The sequence below is a fragment of the Rhipicephalus microplus genome, chromosome 9 (assembly GCF_043290135.1).
Source record: "Rhipicephalus microplus isolate Deutch F79 chromosome 9, USDA_Rmic, whole genome shotgun sequence".
Taxonomy (NCBI): Eukaryota; Metazoa; Arthropoda; class Arachnida; order Ixodida; family Ixodidae; genus Rhipicephalus; species Rhipicephalus microplus.
Genome location: NC_134708.1, coordinates 132,914,550 through 132,938,799, shown reverse-complemented (window position 1 = coordinate 132,938,799; position 24,250 = coordinate 132,914,550). Strand labels below are relative to the sequence as shown.

Sequence of the window (24,250 nt, the reverse complement as noted above, 5' to 3'; positions counted from 1 at the left end):
TCACTGCATAACTCACAATAGAAAAATCAACCAGGGGTTTGCATACATTGCAAACTTCGTCAAACCAGCTTCTGTTATGCACTATGACAACTTACTACGTAAACACCAGAGTACTAAAATGTGAGGCAGTACATTATTACTTTATTATAATTTATCTATAATTAGTGCTTCGTGTTTTCGCACAGATCAGATAAAATTCGACAAACACTAGGCAGTAAAGTTTTTGACAATTTCAATTTATCTGATAAGCTCTCATTTTAAGAGGGCATTTTCAATTTTCAAAGGGCATCTTAAAAGCTGACAACCATCAATAGAAAGGTGTGCACCTCCATCAGTGGCAGTAACTTCGTAAAGTGTACTTGCATTTATTACAACAAGCTCTGTTAAGGTAGTAACACAAACAGATGTAGGTGCCATGTGTTCGAGTACATGCGCTTGCATGCAGATGTGTTAGCACAGTACATTCAATCCTTTAGATGAGTAAACCACACCTAATGTGTTCACATATCGTTTGATATGTAAGATTATACACTACAGTCGAACCCCTTTACAAGAGAAACTCATATAAGAGACAAATGGGTATAAGAGAGTCTGCCAGTGTGACTACAGTAACATACAGATAGATAAAAAAAATGCATTCGAGATACCCTGCTTATAAGAGACATCTCATATAAGAGACAAGAACTGCTGCCCAGAGCACGGCTCTTCTAAAGGGTTTTAACTGTATTGAGAATATAAATAGTAAGAGATCCATTATTATTCATCAAGAAAATGAGGGAGGCCGGATAAAAAAGCCGAGAAGCAGCTTGACTAGGTCCTGCCCCCACAAAAGTAAACTTCGGTGAGTTAACAGCAGCGCATATCAACAGCCTTATTAACAGGTTAAATAAACACGAAGTTAGAAAAGAAATGAAAGTATGAAAAAGCAGCATTATCAGCAAAAATTGGATGCACTTTCACTGTAAATAAAATTAAATAAAAAAGAGATTGCCACAAACTATAACACACATTTAAACACCAAATTTTGGAGAACTGGAGATATACGAGAAATAAACCTTGATAAACACCCAATTTTCACCAAAGAAATAAACTCCAAAAAACACCCTTTGAATTTCAAGAAAAAGAAACTCCGAAAACATGGAGCCCTATGTATACTGTAATGTAGTATCCCCTCCTCCTGTAGTAGCCCTGCTGGGGCTATTATAAAAATGAAGATTATGCATCGATTGCAGACAACAGCTCATGAAATGGCCATGCATGAACAGCACCAGGTAAATAATTCTAGAGTTCCATTGAAGCTAACTGCGGACGTGACGGAAGCTGTTTGGCAGGGATCGCTGCAGCCTTTATTCGGGGCAAGTTCAATACGAGCAACTAAAGCCTAAAATTTTTTTTTGGCGATTGAAAAAAACTTTGTTTTAACATGTCAGTTCTGTTTAGACATGTAAGCTGTCAGTACGAGACAGACAACTGTTTCAACAATTGAGGCACAATGAGCTAATTAGACAATGCCAACACTTTAAAAACCAGGTGTGGTGACTTGCAGACAATATTCGAGGAGGGCCAGAAATACTTGTCATATGCATGGTATTAAACTGAATAGCTGTAATCGAACAGACTCATCAGCAAAGTAGCTGAACTTCTGGGACAAACAGATGATGCAGGGCTAAAGAAATGCTGGAACCCATAATCTCACCCTGAGGGCAGTAAGAATCATTTCAGCGTCTTTTCCCTTGCTTCTGCGCTCACCGAGTTCCTGTGCTATGTGCTGCAAAGAACAAAACATAAAGAATACTTGTATACATACAAATACAGACACAGAGAAACAAACGACGTGGTTCAACAGTGTCTTCCAGACAAACACAAGGCACTACGCGCTATTTCATATGCAGTGCAAGCTGCCCTTAGAACACCTTGCAGCGAGGACATCTTGAAGAAGTGCTTCTGTGTCAACAACATCTGTATGGGATTCACACGAACTACTGTAGCCTGTTGCGCACCTGTATGTCTTCCAAGGTGGTGGTGTCGTTCTCGACCTTGACGTCGTGCACCGACTTTCCATCCTCGGTCTTTCCCTGAGACTTGAGGATCTCGTCCAGGTAGATCTGGTCCACCTTCTCCATTGCCTCCTGCACAAGTTTCAGAAGATTGGCAAGAGAGCAGCGCAAATTGTGAAGCAGCAGACAATAAAAACTTTATTAGGCCCTGAAGACATATGACCACAACCAAGAAACAGATCACTCTTCAGATGAGTCACCACAATTGATGACAAAGAAAGACACCACATGGGGATGAACATGAATGGAGAAGAAAGGTGTGCACAATAAGCCTCCACAATATTGTCACGGGGTCGTAATGTGGCCAAAGACAGGAAACTTCGTGTTGGGATTTAACTGTTTATTTGGGCGAACCTGTGCCCGGTAAAGGGAAAGTCTAATTACAGCAGCAGTCTTGCACAGATAGCAGTCTCGGACTGATAGCGGCGAACGCAGCGTCGGCCTTCGATCAACAACTGACAAGCGGCGAAGTGCGTCGGCATTTATACCCTTGCCGTCGAATGTTCTAGCGTTATCGCTGGCTGTGGCGTAGGTTCCAGAACAATCTGTACCGTTCGCACAGTGGGCGTGATCTTATCGAAATGATCTACTACAGTCCGGAACCTTCTCGAAACCTGCAGGCGCGGTTTGCGCCGAGAATCGTGCGGTGTTTCGGAACGATAACAAAAACCTGTGAAATGGAACGTGGCATTGCCCCCCTCTGAAAAAAGGCATCGTCCCGATGCTTTAACTAAAGATGAAGGTACAATAATAATGCAAGAAAGTACAATGAATAAATTACAATACAACAATAATACAAAAAACACTGTTTCAGTTTGTTAACGTGCATGAAACGGCTTGAGGCGCGCGACATGGACGACTTCAGGTCGCGATCGGCGTCGTTGAGAGTTCGTGATGCCGTCGGGGACAACCTCGTAATCAAGTGGTCCGAGACGTCGAACCACCTTGTACGGTCCGAAGTACCGTCGCAGAAGCTTTTCACTTAGTCCACGTCGGCGTATCGGCGTCCACACCCAAACACGTTCACCGGGCTGGTATTCCAGGAAGCGTCGTCGAAGGTTGTAACGGTGGCTGTCGGTCGTCTGTTGATTCTTGATACGGAGACGCGCAAGTTGTCGGGCTTCTTCAGCGCGTTGAAGGTACTCGCTCACATCGAGGTTTTCTTCGTCGGTGACGTTGGGTAACATGGCATCGAGCGTCGTTGCCGGGCTCCTTCCGTACACCAATTTGTATGGAGATATCTGCGTCGTCTCCTGCACCGCCGTGTTGTATGCGAAGGTCACATACGGAAGAATGGCGTCCCACGTCTTGTGTTCGACATCGACGTACATTGACAGCATGTCGGCGATCGTCTTGTTAAGCCGCTCGGTGAGGCCGTTGGTCTGTGGGTGGTACGCTGTCGTCCGGCGGTGGTTTGTTTGGCTGTATGCCAAGATCGCTTGAGTTAAGTCGGCAGTGAATGCCGTTCCTCTGTCGGTGATAAGGACCTCCGGGGCGCCGTGACGTAGGACGATATTTTCGACGAAGAACTTAGCTACCTCGGATGCACTGCCTTTTGGCAGGGCTTTTGTCTCGGCGTAGCGGGTGAGGTAGTCGGTAGCTACCACGATCCACTTGTTTCCGAAAGCCGACGTCGGGAACGGCCCCAGTAGGTCCATACCAATCTGCTGGAAAGGTCGGCAAGGTGGATCAATTGGCTGCAGAAGTCCCGCTGTCCTTGTCGGCGGTGTCTTGCGTCGCTGACAGTCCCGGCATGTTCTCACATAACGAGTGACGTCGGTGGTAAGACGGGGCCAGTAGTACCTTTCTTGTATCCTCGCGAGCGTGCTTTGAGAAACACCGAGGTGCCCTGCCGTCGGATCGTCGTGCAGGGCCTGCAGGAGTTCTGGTCGCAGAGCTGAAGGCGCCACAAGGAGGTACTTAGCTCGAAGCAGTGAAAAGTTTTTCTTTTGTAGAAGACCGTTTCGTAGAAAGAACGACGCAAGTGCGCGCTTGAATACCTTCGGGACTTCGGCGGTCCGGCCTTCGAGGTATTCTATTAGGGCCTTAAGTTCCGGGTCGGCCCTCTGTCGTTCAGCGAAGTCGTCGGTAGTTATCGTTCCTAAGAAGTAGTCGTCATCCGGGTCATCGGGTAGCGGTTGGTCTACAGGCGCACGAGAGAGACAGTCGGCGTCGGAGTGTTTTTTGCCGGACTTGTAAATGACAGTAATGTCATATTCTTGAAGTATCAGGCTCCATCGTGCGAAGCGACATGAAGGGTCCTTTAAGGTGGCTAGCCAACACAATGCGTGGTGATCGCTCACAACTTTGAAGGGCCTGCCGTAGAGGTAGGGGCGAAATTTTGACGTAGCCCAGATGATGGCGAGGCACTCCTTTTCTGTTGTGGAATAATTTGCTTCTGCTTTGGATAGCGATCGGCTGGCGTAACTAATAACCCTTTCAAGTCCGTCAGCCCTCTGCACAAGAACGGCGCCGAGACCTACACTGCTTGCGTCAGTATGTATTTCTGTCTCGGCGAATTCGTCGAAATGGGCAAGTAACGGAGGCGTCTGGAGACGATGTTTAAGCTCCTGGAAAGCGTGTTCCTGCGGCGTTTCCCACTTAAACTCCACGTCGGCCTTGGTAAGGTTAGTGAGAGGATCGGCGATGCGGGCGAAGTTTTTCACGAACCGGATATATTAGGCACACAGGCCCAGAAATCGGCGCACAGCTTTCTTGTCAGTGGGCGGGGGGAAGTCGGCGATGGCGGCTGTTTTCCGTGGATCGGGACGAACTCCAGACTTGCTGATAACGTGCCCCAGAAACAATAGCTCCTCATACGCGAATCTGCACTTTTCTGGCTTCAGTGTGAGTCCGGAAGTCTTGATGGCTTGAAGTACAGCTTCAAGGCGCCGAAGATGCTCGTCTAAACTCGAGGAAAACACGACGACGTCGTCCAAGTACACAAGGCAAGTCTGCCACTTCAATCCTGCCAGTACTGTATCCATAACGCGTTGAAAAGTTGCAGGCGCTGAGCAAAGGCCGAAGGGCATCACCTTAAACTCGAAAAGGCCGTCCGGTGTTATAAACGCCGTCTTCTCTCGGTCTCTTTCGTCGACTTCGATTTGCCAATAGCCAGTCTTGAGGTCCATTGACGAAAAGTACTTGGCATTATGGAGCCGATCAAGTGCGTCGTCTATTCGTGGGAGAGGGTACACGTCCTTTCTTGTGATTTTGTTCAGGCGGCGATAATCGACGCAGAAACGTAGGGTCCCATCCTTTTTCTTCACTAACACCACGGGGGATGCCCACGGACTCTTGGACGGCTGGATAATGTCATCCCGCAGCATTTCATCAACTTGTCTCTTCATGGCCTCACGTTCTCGCGTCGAAACCCTGTACGGGCTCTGACGGAGTGGTCTGGCATTTTCTTCGGTTATGATTCGATGTTTCGTGATTGGGGTCTGCCGAATTTTCGATGACGACGAAAAGCAATCTTCGTATTGCAGGAGCAGGGCCTTGAGCTGTTCTTGCTTATCGTTCGGAAGTCTGGGATTGACGTCGAAAGCTATGGGAGGGGCTTGGTTCCTCTGAGCAGGTTCCGCAGAATCGGCGAGGGCGAAAGCACTGGTGGCTTCGACAATTTCTTCGATGTATGCGACCGTTGTTCCTCTGTTCACATGTTTGTACTCATTGCTGAAATTCCTGAGCATAACCGTTGCTTTGCCTCCCCGCAGCTCTGCGATTCCTCTTGCGACGCAAATATTTCGGGTGACCAACAGATGCTGACTGCCTTCAACGACGCCTTCCAAGTCAGGTGATTTAGGAGCGCCGACTGAAATAATGACGCTTGAGCGAGGCGGAATGGTTACTTGTTCTTCCAGCACATTCAAGGCATGGTGTCCTGACGGCGTGCGCGGCGGTAGGGCTTCTTCTGTGGATAACGTTATCGACCTTGTTTTTAGGTTGATGACAGCACCATGGAGGCATAAGAAGTCCATGCCAAGGATGACATCTCTCGAGCAACGCTGTAGGACTACGAAGTCTGTAGGATAAATACGGCCGTTAATGGTGACTCTCGCTGTGCAGATTCCTGCAGGCGTTACGAGATGACCTCCGGCTGTGCGGATTTCAGGGCCTTTCCAAGCTGTCCTAACTTTCTTTAACTTCGCGGCGAACGACCCACTGATGACAGAATAGTCGGCTCCAGTATCGACGACAGCAGTCACACTGTGGCCGTCGATAAGAACGTCGAGGTCGCTAGTTCGCCGTCTCGCATTACAGTTAGGGCGTGGCGTCGGGTCACGGCTGCGTCGGCTTGTTCCACTGCTTCCATGTTGCGTCGTCCGGCCACCTTCGGTAAGTGAGCTTTTGCCTTCAGGGCTTTGCCTGGTTGGTGTTGTGTTCAAAAAGCTCCGTCGCGTCGGCGTCGTCGTCGGAGGATCTTGGGTAGTTCGTCGCACAGCAACCGCACCTCCATCGGTTGCTGCCCTTAGTTTCCCGGATACGGGCTAGGAGACCGGCCCCGCGTTGGGCCAGAGTATTGCCGGGGGTGCGGTGACATGCGGCGGCTGGGCGACGGCGAACGGGAAGGACTTCGTCGTGTCCATTGAGTTCCTGCCAGGTAGTCGGCGATGTCACGTGGCCGATCTCCTGGCTGCGGACGCGGTGCATTGACGGCGAAGCCACGCAGTCCCATCTGTTGGTACTGGCAACGGCGGTATGTGTGCCCGGCCTCACCGCAGTGGTAGCAAAGCGGGCGGTTGTCTGGTGCACGCCAAACGTCCGTTTTCCTCGGTGCACTGCGCTGGCCCGCTGGGGAACGGTAGGACGTCGGTTGAGGTGGTGGCGGCGGTGGTGTCTGGCGACAAAAGTGTGACGGAGCGGCATTTTGGCGTGGACGGGGAGGAGCGTTGTGGCGCACTGCAGCGGCGTAGCTCATAGTTTCTGGCTCGGGCGGCGGTGTTTCGGGAATTCGAAGGGATTGCCGGACTTCTTCTCGCACAATGTTGGCGATCGAATCCACTTGAGGCTGCGCCGAAGGCAAGAGTTTGCGCAGCTCTTCCCGCACGATCGCTCGGATCGTTTCACGCAGGTCGTCGGAGTCACTGGCTTGAGCAGCAGCGCATTCTGGAGTCAGGCGACGATTATACTGTCTGGTGCGCATGTCCAGCGTTTTTTCGATGGTGGTCGCCTCGGATACAAATTCTTGGACGGTGTTCGGTGGATTCCTCATTAGTCCCGCGAAGAGCTCCTGTTTGACCCCTCGCATGAGGAAACGAACTTTCTTTTCCTCAGGCATGCCTGGGTCAGCGTGACGGAATAGGCGGGTCATCTCCTCTGTGAAAATTCCAACCTTTTCATTTGGTAGCTGAACCCGGGTCTCGAGTAGAGCCGCGGCTCTCTCTTTGCGAGCGACGCTTGCGAACGTTTGCAGAAATGCACCGCAGAAGACATCCCACGTTCGGAGCGTGGACTCCCGATTCTCTAGCCAGGTCCTTGCGGTGTCTTTCAGGTAGAAGTACACACGACGGAGCTTTTCTTCGTTGTCCCAGTGGTTGAGGGCGGCCACACGCCCTCAACCACTGTTTCTAGCCAGGTTTCCGGGTCTTCAAACGATGAGCCATGGAACGTTGGTGGTTCCCCGGGTTGATGAATGATGATCGCGGGCTGGGACGCTCCGGCTGTCATTGTCGCTGCAGTCGAGGTCATGGTCTTTGTCTTCCGCGCCTTGTCTTGTAGAAGGCCGTACTCCGGTGGGAGACCTTGCTGTCGGCGGCTCGTTCGCTGCTCTTGGTTGGCGTCGGTGTCTTCTCCGCGACGGGGGCTGGGTTCACGGCTTGACGGGGGCGTCCGGTACATGAACGAAGCAGCACCTGCACCAGATGTCACGGGGTCGTGACGTGGCCAAAGACAGGAAACTTCGTGTTGGGATTTAACTGTTTATTTGGGCGAACCTGTGCCCGGTAAAGGGAAAGTCTAATTACAGCAGCAGTCTTGCACAGATAGCAGTCTCGGACTGATAGCGGCGAACGCAGCGTCGGCCTTTGATCAACAACTGACAAGTGGCGAAGCGCGTCGGCATTTATACCCTTGCCGTCGAATGTTCTAGTGTTATCGCTGGCGGTGGCGTAGGTTCCCGAACAATCTGTACCGTTCGCACAGTGGGCGTGATCTTATCGAAATGATCTACTACAGTCCAGAACCTTCTCGAAACCTGCAGGCGCGGTTTGCGCCGAGAATCGTGTGGTGTTTCGGAACGATAACAAAAACTTGTGAAATGGAACGTGGCAATATATTCAAACCGTGAATCTGAAAAAAAAAATAACAGGCCTGTGAGGAACAGTAGCACAGTAACAGTGAAAGCTGTAGAAAAAGCCTTTCTAGAGCCACTTCTGAATTCTCTTGGGCGCAGTTGCAAGGTATCCAATACACCATATTATCATGATTTCTGCAAAATAGCAAAGTACCCCCTTTGCCATTATTCTTTATTCTGCCGAGAACTGACATAGACGTTGCACATCTGTAAGGCATTATGCGTGCTTTGTTGATGCAGTGGCCGATGACAATGAACAATCATGGCTTAGCCCATTGTAACAGGTGGGAAGCTTTAAGGTTTAATAAAGTACCCATTTGTTATGCAATTAAAATTGTGTGACACACTGTTGTTGCTTTTCTTTTCTACCGCACTATATGACCTGTGTTAATCCTTGACCAACACGCACCTGCACAGTCTCTTCACGAGGGAGTGTCAAGCACTGGCATGGCTCTGTGATAGAAAACTGCCCAACAGTAGGCCTTGCTTCGATTCCCACTCAAACCTGAATATTTTTTGCCACTGTGCATTTATTGGCTAAGGACACCAGCAGCAACTGCTGCAGTAAACAACTACACTACGAAAATTGGTTGTTTTTGTGATCTCACAGCAGCTTTTCCTGTAAAGTTCTGACGATCAGTACTCCCAACATAATACTAAGTCGTCCTACAAAGAGCCCTGAACAGCAGAAAGTCACCTACGATGGCGTGCTGTAATACCTACTGACAACTGAAGAAACTGCAGGAATTGCCTTTTAATTTATTTTTGAATGATTGCTCATTTCTCTTGTCCTGCTGAGAGCAGGGTTTTCAAAAATGCCTACTGACTGTGTGTCACGTATCACGCAGACGTGTGGTCATATCACCAGACAAACCACCAGACACATCTGGTAATGTGACTGTGGCGACCACTGGGCACAAACCTGCGCAGCTTCTGTCTCATCACTGGTTAGCCCGGTGTAACACAGCCACTTCCTGCAACACGCTTCCGACAAGGGACAGCACCACCGCAGTTTCACCGGAGGCTGACGTCACCACTGATGGCTATATAACCCAAGCTGCCAAGCTCGATCTTATGATTGTTTCTCTAACCGTCTGAGCACAGCAACAGCATGCTCGCCTTACTGCAGCTACCACGTTAATAAACAGTTATGTTTTCATGTTGGAATCCATCATTCGTTGACCCAGCACCTCACACGACTTCACCAGATGTGTGTCTGGTGAGGTGACACATCTGGTAAGGCCACTTGATTAAAATGGTTTACTTTTTTTTAAATTAAAACAAGATGGTACTGAAACTAAAGGCACAGCAATACCTGATCGAGGCCTCCACAGATGTTATACAAAATTACAATATTTTAAATACAGTGGAACCTCGTTGATATGTTCTCACTTAATATGATTTCCCAGCTCCTATGCTTGCAATCTTAAAAACTAAAAATAACCTGATTCGGATCATACATTTATATTCCATGTTTTTTCAGAAACGTATCAGCGAAATTCTACTGTACATAGAAGTTCGCAGCACATAGCAAGTTTTCAGAATGACGAAGGTAATCTAAACAAAGAGAGAAGTGGAACACTCACAAGTCACCTAGAGAAATTAAACAACTACCAAACAGTAATGCTGATGCAGAAGAGTTTGCTCTACACAAAGCCAATAAAAGAAAAAAAGATGATACATCAGTTGTGTCTGCATGCACAGATACTGCCAAGTACACTAGATGTGGCTGCACTTTATGAACTGACCTGAAAGTCATTGCGGAGTCCCCGGTCCACCTCAGGCTCCAGGATCTCCAGACGCCGCAGTCGGTGGAAGGCTTCAGTCTCTGTCTCACCAAAAAGTAGTATGGGCTCTGAACGGTCACGAAGGCGCCTGATCACCTGCAATGATCCATCACTAAAGAGTAAGCTATGTGTAGACATGATAAAAAGGTAAAGGAAACAAGCTAGCAAATAAAATATACAAATGATAACACAAACAGAATGAGTGCTGACTGCCAAGCGAAAACTTTAAAGGCCCATAAACCACCTCAGATAATTTTGTAATGTTTCATGTAAATACAAGCAGTGAGTTCTGAATGCTAAATGCAACAGTGCTATAGCCGTGGACGCCCCACAAATTTTAAGCAACAGTCCCTTCCCTCCATGCATTTCAGCATTTTTCATACACACAGCTCTTGCCATGATGTTGACATGTCGACTGCCCTTCACCTACAAGACATGTTTGTTAGCTCGCAGGTTTGTACACGGTAACACTTGGCCAGAACGAGAGATGAGCCAACAAGTGCAGTATAGCGAAAGAAAGAGCGAATTGAGCGAGGGTCTCCTTTGGATCACGAAATGCGCATTGTCATGGCTGCGTGTTCATTGTAGACTCATGCATAAATGTAACACCACAACTAAATTTCAACATCTGAGGGCTTTAAGAGCTTTTTAAATAGGCACTGCAACACTGAAAGCATGGACAGAAGCACAAGCGGATGGATCGACGGATGCACGGAAGCATGGTTGTACAGACTCTCGTATGAGTGGATGGATGGACGGACGCACAAATAGATGGATGGAAGCACGAACGGACAGAAGCACGCATGCTTCGTCCCACTCATCATCATTCAATCCGAGGATATGCTGTGAAAACCACTAACGCCATCTAGTTATCTTATTCCCAAGGACATTAGAGTGCCTCGATGCGCTAGTTTGCCTCTGCTGGTGTGCCCATCCAGGCACTCTACCGCAAATAGCACGGTCGTGGACCTGGCGAATGCCAGGCAAGAGCGAGCGCTTGTTACTGTATGCCAATGCACGCGAAACGGGTAGGTGGGCCTGTGCCCCATGAGCTGGCATTGCCGCAGTTCTTGCAGCTGCAAGCGCATGTGTGGATGTGCCCTTCCACTCCCTCCAAACCAAAAACGAAATAATAAAACTACTTTTATGCATTGGCAGTACCACTAATTCAGTTGGTGTCACATACCTGGGACCACGCTGCATGTAGATGATGCTTTACTGAATATTTTTCTACAATATCCACGTCGTTTGCCCTTCGTTTTCGACGCCGTGCGGGCGTGCAAGGTCTTACTGCGCGCGCATAGTGTGGCCCTTGGCAACGCTCAGCTTTACTTGTTTTAAAATGCAGACAACCATGTTGTTACTACCAAGCAGATGTCAGATTAGCCGCTGATGGAAACTCTCCGAGACTCCGGTGATGACGATCGATCTTGGGAGGTTACCTTGTCATGCGCTTTCGGCTTGCGCCCCAAGTCCTCAGGATTGTAGCCTTTGCGATTGGTCATTCAGCTCTGGCAACAACATGACGGCTTGTTGAATTCAATGCAATGAATGTAATAGCAACAAATTGTAATGTTAAACAAAGTAAGGCTGGCAGCCATCTCTTTTGGATCTGATTTCGCGGAACTTATACAAAACGCTGGTGTAAGCAAATACGGCCGCTCCAGGGTGAACTGCCTTTTTTACACAGCCTCTTCGTGTGCTGAGATAGCACGCGTGCCAGCAATTGCACCCGTAAAATTATAGTTCACCGCTGATACTTGAGTGACCCCCCCCCCCAATCTAGCGCTTTTTCATGCTCATTCATGACGGCTGGTTTCCTTTCTGCTTGAGCATTCGACGGAAGCTCTAACCCGTGGGGGGATGTTATGGAATGCACCTTTCAGGTTATATAGATGGGCCGGCTCATTTTATTTCTGCTTCAAAAGCGCTTGCACGCTTTTACCCGCTCGTAAAAGTTATGATGAGCGGGGCGTGGCAAAACCCGCCGAGAGTGTCCACATAATCACTGTCTCAGTAATAATGAACTTTTTTACCACTAAATAGTGTTTTGGGTAAGCTCTGTCTTCAGTTTTTCTTTTTTTAATTTGTGCATTTCTTTTTGAAATTTGCGTACCAAACCTGCATATAAAGAAATCCTCTTTATAACGAATTTTTTTGGGGGAATTTGTCAATTTCGATATAATCAGGTTTAACTGTATTCCGATAAGATTGTGTGTATCCCACAAGTAATCAAGTTTGATCAAAACCTACTGCTAGAGCCAGCAATAATACTTGAATCATCTACGACTCATATACAAGAGATGATGTATTCCACCGAGGATCACATATTATTGACAACTAACGTCTGTGTTTGCTGTTACCATAATGCAGCAATTTTACTTGTACTCCGAGTATTTCTTCTCCTAGGCCACAATCAAACATGAAAATGTTTCATCTGGACCGGACTGAGTTTTGCGTCCTTCACTGTTATGAATACATAATGGTAATTCACACACATGACTCTCTCCCTCACTCTTTCATTGACGTTACTGTCACAGCACTGCACATTCATGAAATACAGTAACTGAAATAAGGCTTAATTTCTGGCAATGATTTCAGAAAGTTACCGCAAACAGCACAAGTTCTCTCACTATGACATCATGAATTGTCATTTTCTTTGCAGCTCCACCGAAAGCCCATTGATGTCATTACAGAACAATTGCACGTGGTCTTGCGACTTCCTTGTTTTTACATAATGGAGTCACTATAGTTTCACCCTAACAGGAAACGTTGGCATATATATGCATTATTCAGAGTGCACATCACTATCATAAATTACAAACTAAAGGATGTAGTACACGCAGTTAGTAAACATGAACTGTTAGTTATAAATTTCATCACACACTGTAAAGTACGAGATGTACTTTGCAAACAAGCGTGCATCATAAGCCAGACATTTCCAAAAAAAGCAATTATCTACAGACATTAAGACTGAAGACGGTCGTCAGCTTTCCAAAAGTAGTTCGTATTTGTGCTACACATTCAAGGAAGCAAGTAAAACAAAGACAAAAGTACTAACGAAGATTCTATGGCTGCAGCAAGCAACAGTTGTTAGCTGAACGAATTTCCTTAAATATTTTAATGTCATCAGCATACAAAAGAAAAGAAGAATAATGAATTGCAAAAAAACATCGTTAACACAAATTAGAAATAAGAGTTGGCATAATACCGACTCTTGAGGGACTTCACTAGTAACTTTGTACAAGGAAGACGTTTGGCCATTTATGGCAACACATTTCTGAACCAGTAGTCAAAACATTTCTGAACCAGTAGTCATGTTGAAAGAAAAAAAAAACTTAGATAATTATTACTGCATAAATATGAAGCAATGAGCTTGGCTGGTTCATGTTTGTATCAACTAGCACATAAAGCGAAGTAGTTACTTGAAAAAGAACAGCGTCACGCTAGGTGAACTTGGTCTTTCGTTGCTTAACTGGCTTGAGTAAAAATTAGGAGCATGCGAATAATCAAAAGTTTTGAATCTTCATTGAATATTGCATTTGTAATATTCGTATTCGATTTGATAACCGCATATTTGAAAATTTGGTATATTCAAACTAACTCGAATATTCCTCGTATATTCATTTGCACATGTCACTGCAGAACTTATGATTTTTCGAATTTGCAATAAGAGCCTCAGTAGATCATGCAGTGATTACTATGACTTCAGCACGAGTACGGCATGCCTGCATGAGAATTCATGGGAACGTGATGACGGCTACCGACGAATGCGGCGGCATGCCATCTACCTACCAACGAAACGATAAACATCTCAATCAATCTAAATCATGTACTGCCTGCACGGCAGTACGTGTCCCTCAGCAGTTTAGTGCTGTTACTGTTCATGTAAGTGTACCAACCATGCTGTGTGCTGCGGAGCCCTTGTGCTCGGGACCGTAAGCGCGTATCACTTGTGCAAACGAAGGCAACTCGCTGCCACCACATTGGCTCGACAAAATAGTCTCGGTCGTGTGCTGAGCGAGCACAAAGAAAAAAAAATATCTCTACGCAAGAGCAAATGCACGAGTACATGTTACAGAGCACAGCGCTGATGGAGTGAGCTTAGTTGACGATGCACTGCACAGAACTAGCTAGAGGCGCGCTCAGCTTGACGAACGATGGTAACGCATTTTATGTATAGCCGTGCCAGTTTTCGGTAAAGGGTCGCTGTACAAATGTATGCGCTTATGTCAAAGCCTGACGAGTCGTCTGTCAGCTGTGCCACTACTTCAGCATGTATTGATTGATTGATATGTGGGGTTTAACGCCCCAAAACCACCATATCATTATGAGAGACGCTGTAGTGGAGGGCTTCGGAAACTTCGACCACCTGGGGTTCTTTAACGTGCACCCAAATCTGAGCACACGAGCCTACAACATTTCCGCCTCCATCGGAAATTCAGCCGCCGCAGCCGGGATTCGATCCCGCGACCTGCGGGTCAGCAGCCGAGTACCTTAGCCACTAGACCACCGCGGCGGGGCACTTCAGCATGTATGTTCTTTTCATAGTTCCGGAATGATTTCATGGTAGCGGATATGGTCATGTGAATGAGCTGAAGTGCTTTTCCGTGCAATGGCAAACATAAAAAAGGCCATGCACTACAATGGCGTCATCACATATAGTTCTCTGTTGCTAACCGTGATGCACGTAAGGTGATGGATGGATTAATGCGTGGTTCTTCTGCGTTCCAGACAGGGCCTTTGAAAATCTGCCGTACACGCATCGCACTCGCACGGCAACGTCTTCTGCAATCAACCTTAAATTGGTTAAACCATTGCTGCGATCTCGCTCTTTCGCCAACATCAGTTTACTGCCGTCGTTAGCCAGTGCACCGAAGGGAGTCACGAAGCAGCAAAATAGTGCCCTCACCGCCAGGAGTTGTGGCTCCGTTAACAAAAATGCATATTTGGGACATCTTTCTATCACACATACATCAGTAATCATCTATCTCACGCTTACCTCACGTTATCGCTGCACGTGCAGCACACCTCGGTTACGACCGTGCAGCTATGAGCGCAACACAACATTCTTGATCGCAAAATGGCGACCACGGTCTTCAAAAGGGCAATGGAAGCAAGCGAGATAACGAGTACTGCTGTGTAGTTGAAAAATGCCCCAAGTACTCATATTTCCCTTGGTGGCTTGACTGGTAATAACAGGGGAGAAAATTAGAAAGAAACTATAAAATCGGGGTCTTTCGAGCCAAAACTGATAGTGTGGGAACCTAGATGAATTGTGGCCACCTAGGCTGCTTTAATAATCGCTTTGATTTAAATACACAGGTTTTAACTGATACACAATCAAACCAGCGGCCTCATGCTCACTAGTCATCATGGCAGGTACGAAAGATGGCTTTAGCACGGTTCAAGAGCGTCTAGACAATGAATGCCTTGTGGGTGGTTGTGGTGCTATTGGTTCGTCCTGGGACGGTACGTGCGAAACGAAAGCTGTACGGAACTGAAATGCGAACTGTGAATTGCTTTCTTCTAGACGAGAAAAGTTGAGACTGAAGTTCTTATACCTTGTTTATAATAAGAAGAGTTTATTTATAAATGAAAACTATATTAAACATCCACATCACGTTTCTAATCCTAATGACCATCCTTTAATAATATATGAGTACCAAGCCAGGACAAACTTTTTCATTAACTTTTTCTTTGTAAGAACTATTGTGCGGTGAAACCGGCACCCCCCCCCCCCCCCCTCCATGCAAGCCCGTAGCAAAGGTTCTCCCTCTCTCTGTTGAAAAGATCTGCTAGGAGAGAGCACTGACAAGGAGCACAGAAGCTAAGTAAAACCAGTGATTTCATTGGTTGTTTAGACTGAAGACAAGTTGGTGTTGATGTCTCGAGGTGGGCACTTCTACTGTTGTGCTACATGCACTTTAACATATGTTATAAATATATTTTAGGCTACATTATTCCTTGATATTCTGTAGATGAGTAGTGTGTGTCCGCAAAAATTCATCTCCAAGTTATCTCACCTTCAAAATATTATGCCAGTACTCCTTAAAGCTGATTATGCCATGAAATCTGAATTAGCAGAAGCAAGTGCAAACCTGAGCAGAACATACCTCTTTCCTTGGCAGTACACGTTCATCTTCCTGCTTCTTCTTGAGGAGGCTGGTCACTGACAGCAACGATGATGACTGCGTTGGCACACAAGAGGGCAGAGGTGAGAACAGGCACACTTAAATAATGTTAGCACTCTTTTGTCTTTCTGTTGCACTGCTGTATGTTGGGCATGCTGGTACTTGAATTCGGGAAAACAATTTAGTGCCACGATTGGATGCAGAGAGAGGGAAGTTTCTGAAAATGCAACGCCATTATGTTGTCTATGTCTGCCCTTCCAATGAGATGTTTTCCAGAGCCTGATTGGGTTGGCATGTTTCCACACCATTTGCACCAAATACCCAAATTGTCCAATCTACCGGACAGGCATGAAAAACAATGCTGAAGGGCTTATATTTTTCGTTTTTTTTGTTTGTTATATGCTATTATTTCAAGCCACTAGATAATGTATCCAAGGTCAGTGTAATAATAATAATAATAATAATAATAATAATAATAATAATAATAATAATAATAATAATAATTTAACGTGCCCTGAAACAACCATGATTTTTTTGTGCAGCCACACATAAAAACAAAACAAAAGAAACAACAATGCAATGCACTCATCAGAAAAATCAAATAAAGAATGTAAACATGCAGAAAAAAAATCAGTAAAAAATGGGAAGAATAAAAAGACAAGATGAGAATCATGCAAAGGAAATGCAGTATAAAGGAGAGTATACACAAGTATGTAGAAACCATCCTGAAAAATGGAAAAGGGAAGAATCTGTACATTGTGAAAAACTATTTTAAGACAGTGCACAGCTGAGACAAAACAAGGACAATGGACTGTGAAAAACATCAAGATCATGAAAGTTAATATTATAAAGACTTTGTATTCTGTGAACAGTAGAGTGTTGAAAGAAGCTGGCAGGTACATAAAATAGTCGATTCTCTCTAGTCAACTTACGCAGAATCTGAAAATTTACACAACTGAGAAATAAGGGGCAGAACATCATTCCATGAACTAGTTTGTAAAGAAAGAATAGGCCAGCACAATTTCGTCAGCAGTAAATAACAATAATTTGGCAATGCTGGAACAAGCTCCAGAGTGATTTCTAATGAAACGATTGTAAATGTTTATAAAATTCTTCTAGACTCGCTCAATGGCGTCACTGGCAGATTTAGCAATGCCTATCCAGATCACATATGCATGTTCAAGTTGAGGAAGACATATTGCGGTGTAAAATTCGTGGAAGGCTGCAGGAGAACCGTATTCTCAAGAGATTCTACAAACACAGTCAAGAAAACGAAGGCCATGTATGGCAGCACGTTTAGAGTGAGCAGAAAAATTTAGCATGCTATCAAAAAGAACACTAAGATCACTGAATTCATAAACATTACACATGTTACACATGGACATGGTATCGACAGAGTATAGAAATGACAAGATAGATGTTTTGCGAGATATACTCATGAATTTGGTCTTTCAGACGAAGGTTATTGTTATCACACCATTTGGGAAAATAACTCAAATATGGCTGCAGCAAACTACAGTTCTTAGATGAAGGAATTTCCTTAAATATTTCAATTTCATCAGCAAGAGAAATGAAGAATAATGAATTGCAAAAGACATCGTTAATATAAATTAGAAGTAAGAGTTGGCATAATAGCGACTCTTGAAGGACTTCACTAGTAACTTTGTACAAAGAAGGCGTTTGGCCATTTATGGCAACACAACATGATCTATGAAGCAGATAGATGTGCAGGAGATTCACAACAGACGAGTCAACATCAAAGTTTTCAAGTTTGCAAACAAAAACAGTGAGTGGCTGACTACGTCAAAAGCCTTGCTCAGGTCAAGGTAGACTACATCAACCTGTCCTATCTGAGAAATAGGTGGGGAGATTTGTGTCACAAAACTAGGAAGATTTGTGGTAGTTGAGCAGACAGAAAGAAACGGGTGTTGATTAGGAATCAATGAATTATTCCACTAATATAAAATTTGTTGTGAAGAGCCATCTCAAAGATTTTCGATGTGGCACAGTAGAGAAATCGGGCAATAATTGGAAACATCAATTTTGCAGCCTGACTTAAATACTGAAAAAACATGTGCAGTTTTCCACATGCTGGGAAATGTGGAAGCATTCAGACAGTTGTTAAATATTGTAGTCAGTACTGGGGCAAATATACTACCCTAAGCCTACCTAGTATGGCGGAATATACTACCCTAGTATGGCGGAATGAATGCCATCTGGGCCAAACGATAAGGACGGTTTCAAGCGCTTAATGCATGAGCAGATGAGCTATTCATTCAGCGAGACCACTAGATGATCTAACTGCCTTGGGCTGTTGTACTCTCTGAGTCCTAGAGTCTGAGGCCTTATAAACAGATGAAAAATGCATGGCAAAAACAGTCAGCGATGGCATGCACTTCGACACCGTCCGAGTCCAGTAGCCTGAAGGACACCCCACTTTTGCTAGACCGCCTATGTACATACTTCCAAAACTCAGAAACACTTTTCTAATAATGCAATGTATGAACTGTGGTCCCGTTTATATAGGCATTTAGAGAGAGCTTAGAAAAAGCTGAACTCTTCCTTCCACCTGCTGAATGGAAAAACAAAAACATATGTCCAATCTGACAATGGACCAAGATTAGAAAGCGATGGCTGCAACAGTAATTGTGTCAAACACTGCCAAAAAACGATGACACAGCCATATCGCATAAGAGTACACGTTCGAAACACTAGCATGGTGCTTTTTCAGTCAGTCAGTTGAACTTCATTATGGCGCTTGTTTGTCGAGGGCATATAAGTTAATATGACCCAGTTCGAAGGCAGTAGCTTACTAAAGAAGTTTCCGAAACTCTGCAGGCCGCGTTGTGAGTGCACACAATGTCGCAGAGGTGCTCAAAGCTTATGTGATCCCTGGCAACTGAACCAGCTGACGTTCGATTTCTGAGAATTATCTAAAAAGAAGCACATTTCAATTAACCACAAGCAATATTTGTCGCTGCATCAAAGCAACCATGCACAGTGCAACATGTCCCTTTCTTTGTCAGAAAATGAAAAAAAAAAAGGACGTGAGATGACATAAAAGACAAAACATTTGCACTATTTGTGTGTTTCTCTAAAAATATTAGGGTACCAAATGCGTCACTATATCGTTTAGCTCGATGATGTCGGAAAACGCACAGAACACACAGGGGAAGCACGAACTAGCAGGCGCAGTGAATCTGTACGGAGATGCTGGACCTTCAGCACTACGCACAAACCAACACGAAACCTGTAACCGAGGATGTCACACTAATTGTTTGTTTGTTTGTATCCTCTAATATCCATGGCTCGTACCCACTCTGGGGGATTGGCCAAGAGAACATATAGTCTCAAATGGACGATAACTGCATTATTGCTTACAACGAAAAAAAAAAAAGGGGGGGGGGGGGGGGGGGAGTCACCCTAATGACGCATTCACCTCATCGTCATCTTCATCTTGGTGCTTGGCTCGACGACGCTGCTCGTACTCCTCGGTGGTCTGCTTTATCAGCTCTTCCCGCTTGAAGAACTTCCTCTGCGGCCCCTGTCAAAGCAAACACGCGTTAGCTGCAACCGTTGGCGAAGTTTGTAGCATGACGTGACGACACTTCACTAGACGGCCTATGCGCGATCACGCCGTTGATGTAACAGTGTCACGTAATCCTTGAGCATTGGAAAAAGCAAAATCAGCGCCCGAAATCATTACCGATCTCGGTATTCGCACTACAACGAACTACAAAGCAGTGGATGATTCTGACAGCCTTTCGACAGCGCTGTCTAACGCTGCGGACAGGAGATTACTCACGACAAGTTGCCTGTTTTCCAACTCTTTACGCTTGCGCTCAATCTCTGCTTTCAGAACGTCCATTATTGAAAGTCTGACAGACGATCGAGCTCACGAAGACCGTTGAAAAAAGCTGCACCACAACCGAATTGTGCGAAACACATCACCAACGAAACGCAAAACCTGACGCCATGGGCGCTGTCATGAATGTTGCCAACTGGAAAACATGGCAGCACACATCGCAACTACAGAAAGCGCTTTTTGTGCTTGCAACACTGGTAAAAAAAAAACAAAGATGGGTAAACGCGGATATTTTGCTTGGCGTTGTGCTGAAGTTCCTTGATTGTGGAGTCGGATCATGTTGCTTCGTCAAAGGCCAAAGGTAGCTGGCCGCGGACCGCCTCATTCTCATCGACATCAAAACTTTTACTTGCCAAAAAGCGGTACTAATCATGGCGCTGTGCGCGCAAACATCGAGCGTCTTCAGCGCACTGCCTTTAGATTTACTTCAAGTTGAAGAAAACAACTGTACGTGCGTAGCGGGCCTCTCCGAAAGGTGCGAGCACTTTTGCGCTGTGTTGCTACACTGCTAAGGGCAAGGCCTTAACAGTTTTCGAGGTACTACGCTGTGACTCGTGCTGCCGATTGCATGTATCCCGTTGAGTTCCGTCCGGTCAAAAGCTAAATAGCATGCCGTTCACTTAATTATAGAACAGAGCTATGCCTGGCGGCGAGTGTATTTTGAGATAAGGCAAATCGTAGTTTCGTTTGTAATGAGAACGCTCTTTCCTTTTCGTTCGCAATCATGTTACGAAGTTAAGTTCGTATGCATAGGCGGAGAGTGCGGGAGTGGTAGAAGGGAGAGGCTTGGGTCTCCTCCGAGCTGATTCACGGGAAGCAGAGCCCCCCTCCCACCTACCCTGGTGCTGGCCCGAGATCTTTTTTGAGAGCCATTAGGCTCATTAATCACCAACGGTCTCATAGTCATCCTGTCTTACAGCTACTTCTCACGCTGGAAATCCAGGGATTGGAGACGAATACAGACGAACACATATCCCAACATACACATACTTAGCAAAATCCGGCCATCTCAATTTGCTGACCGCTGCCCTTGGTGCGGTGACACATCGACACTCCAGCACAACACTTGGACTTGCCAACAAAAACAAGCAGAGGGTAACTCACCCCTCATCACACGAAACGAATTTAAATGGTCGTGGGAGGTGCGACTCACCCGGCGGGACCTTGGAAGCCAGAGGGCAACCTTGGACCAGGCCGAGCAAGCCGCTCGGGTATGGTGTAATTCTAGCCTCCATAGCTCGGGCCAGTGGGGGATTAAGGGCTCCACCCACGGAAGCCTTAGTATGCCGTTTCAATAAATGTTTATTCCTCCTCCTCAGGGTAGTGTTTATGCCCGCTGCTTTTCCTTTCAGACTTTTCAAATACGGGTCATGAGGCAGTGACAAGTATAAGGAGTTTGACGCCGTGGTCACATTAAGAACGAAGTCACAGGACGACTAAAATTACGGCGTTTGCATGGCTCTTGGGAAAAATAAGTATAATCAAGAAAACGAAACTTTTTCATGTAACATACATTTGGTTGTCTTATTAATACTTGCGATAAGTTTCTCTCTAACATTGTGTGTGTGTGTGTGTGTGTGTGGATAGAGAGAGTAAAGTGGAAGAGGAAGTCGGGTGCGCCGCCCTCTCTGGGAATTTTATTTGAAAACTCTCCGCCTATATATGGTCATGTGCGAACATACACACACACACACACACACACACACACACACATATATATATATATATATATATATATATATATATATATATATATATATATATATATATATATATATATATATATATATATATATATATATATAAGGGAAAGAAGTGTATACCTAAGGGCTAGTTTTTCCGTGTTTTTAACACAATAATAATGAGATATAACAGACAGTAATGCCAAGGAATGTACAGGGGAAGTTATTAACATTAATGGAATGTAAATAAGAAGAAAGAAAAGTGGATGAAAAAATTACCAACTGTAAGCAGGAATCGAACCTACGAGCATCGAACGCGTAATTCGAAGGTCGTAGGTTCGATTCCTGCTTACAGTTGGTAATTTTTTCATCCACTTTTCTTTCTTCTTATTTACATTCCATTAATGTTAATAACTTCCCCTGTACATTCCTTGGCATTACTGTCTGTTATATCTCATTATATATATATATATATATATATATATATATATATATATATATATATATATATATATATATATATATATATATATATATATATATATATATATATATATATATATATATGTATATATATATATATATATACAAACACATTACGCACGCTACACGCACCGGCATGATATTGACCAGGGGTCGTGACGTCGACGAAGGGAGCATGCAGACGGTAGGTGAAAGATGAATTTGGCCAGGGTTGTGGCTGGTGAACGGAAAGTAAGATTACAGTGATACACACTGGCGCTCGGCGAACAGAGCACCGGCCGTCGATCAACTCAGAAGCGGTGAAGTGCGTCGGCATTTGTAAACACATGCCGTCGAATATTCCAGCATTATCGCTAGCGGCCACGTTCTAGAATAATCTGTAATGTTCGCGTAGTGTGCGTAATCTTAACAACATGATCTTCTATACAGTTTTTCTTGGCACTACAGGTGGGGATTTGCGCTGAGAATTAGTGTAACAGTAAAAGATAACAAATCTCGAGGAATGAATGTGGCTTTCTTAATATATATATATATATATATATATATATATATATATATATATATATATATATATATATGGGAAAGAAGTGTATTCCCAAGGGCTCGTTTTTCCGTGTTTTGACACAATATTAATGAGATCTAACAGACAGTAATGCCAAGGAATGTATAGGGGAATGTATTTGAACCAATGGAATGTAAATGAGAAGAAAGAAAAGTGGGTGAAAAGATAGCTTGCCGTGGGCAGGAACCGAACCTGCGACCTTCAAATAACGCGTTCGATGCTCTACCACCACTATTCGACGGCACATATAAACAAATGCTGATGCGCTTCACCACTTCTGAGTTGATCAACGGCCGGCGCTCTGTTCGCCACCATCAGTGCCACTGTGTTTTGCTGTAATCTTACTTCCCGTTCACCGACCACAACCTCCGCCAAATAGACAGCTTCATCTTCGACCTACAGTCCGCTCCCTTCGTCGACGTCACGACCCCGAGACAATATCATGCCGGTGCGTGTATACGTGCGTTATGTGTTTGCATATATAACTTCTTTGAATATCAGCTACTACCAACACGAACAAGCGAGTGTTCAGAAGCACGCGGCCTTATTCATTATAAACTTCATAACGATATCGCGAACGAAGCGAATTTAGAAGCTCTCCTACAACAATCGAAACCACGATTAGCCTTATCACTAGATACACTGGCCCACAAGCATAGCTCTATTTTAAAATCAAGTGCACCGGGCATGCTATTTAGCTTTTGACAGGGCAATGGAACTCATGGGATACATGCAATCGGCAGCGCGAGTCACAGCGTAGTACCTCGAAAATTGTTAAGGCCTCGCTCTTAGCAATGTAGCAACGCATCGCTAAAATGCTAGCACCTTTCCAAGAGACCCGCTACACATGAACAGTTGTCTTCTTCAACCTTGGGCTCGCTATAGAGACAGGTTCTTCAACTTGAAGTAAATCTAATGCGGTTTGCCGAAGAGGCTCGATGTTTGCGCGCACAACACCATGATTTTCGCTTTTTCTCGAGTAACATCTTTTACGTCGATGAGGATGAGGCGGTCCGCGGCCAGCTACCTTTCGCCTGCGAGGAAGCAACGCGATCCGACGCCACAATAAAGAAATTTCAGCACAAGCAAACGTGTGGCGTTGAGTCATCTTTGTTTTGCAACGAAAGGTGTTATGAGATCACAATATTAATTAACTCGGGTCACGTGTAGTTGTCCGCCGCCGCCGGTGTCCGTAACCGCATCGCGCGAAACTAGAAAAAAAAACCTTAGCACCAACGACGCAGAAACGCTCCAACCCTGGTCCACCGGGTGCCAGCCTAGTACACCATTGAGTTACGCCGGTGCTTGTAACCTGCTCTCAAATTTGCCTTAAGCAGGCTTGATGTCGCGAAAGCAATCGCGTTCTTATGATTCCCAAAGCGTTT

The 24,250-nt window shown here is 45.3% G+C and overlaps 1 protein-coding gene and 1 pseudogene across 1 annotated transcript in view; both read right to left on the bottom strand.

The window, feature by feature from the left end:
* Positions 1-20,265, bottom strand: part of Prp18 (pre-mRNA processing factor 18) — a 44,660-nt gene extending 24,395 nt beyond the window's left edge. Inside the window, exons 1-6 of the mRNA XM_037414997.2 lie at positions 20,079-20,265; positions 19,713-19,817; positions 16,256-16,330; positions 10,101-10,235; positions 2,001-2,129; positions 1,697-1,768 (exon numbers count right to left, since the gene is read on the bottom strand). Coding sequence (XP_037270894.2) covers positions 1,697-1,768; positions 2,001-2,129; positions 10,101-10,235; positions 16,256-16,330; positions 19,713-19,817; positions 20,079-20,141 — 579 coding nt within the window. The 5' untranslated portion in view covers positions 20,142-20,265. The remainder of the gene's footprint in view (positions 1-1,696; positions 1,769-2,000; positions 2,130-10,100; positions 10,236-16,255; positions 16,331-19,712; positions 19,818-20,078) is intronic.
* The window catches only part of LOC119163075 (uncharacterized), a 392,637-nt pseudogene that overhangs the window by 362,973 nt on the left and 5,414 nt on the right, over positions 1-24,250 (bottom strand).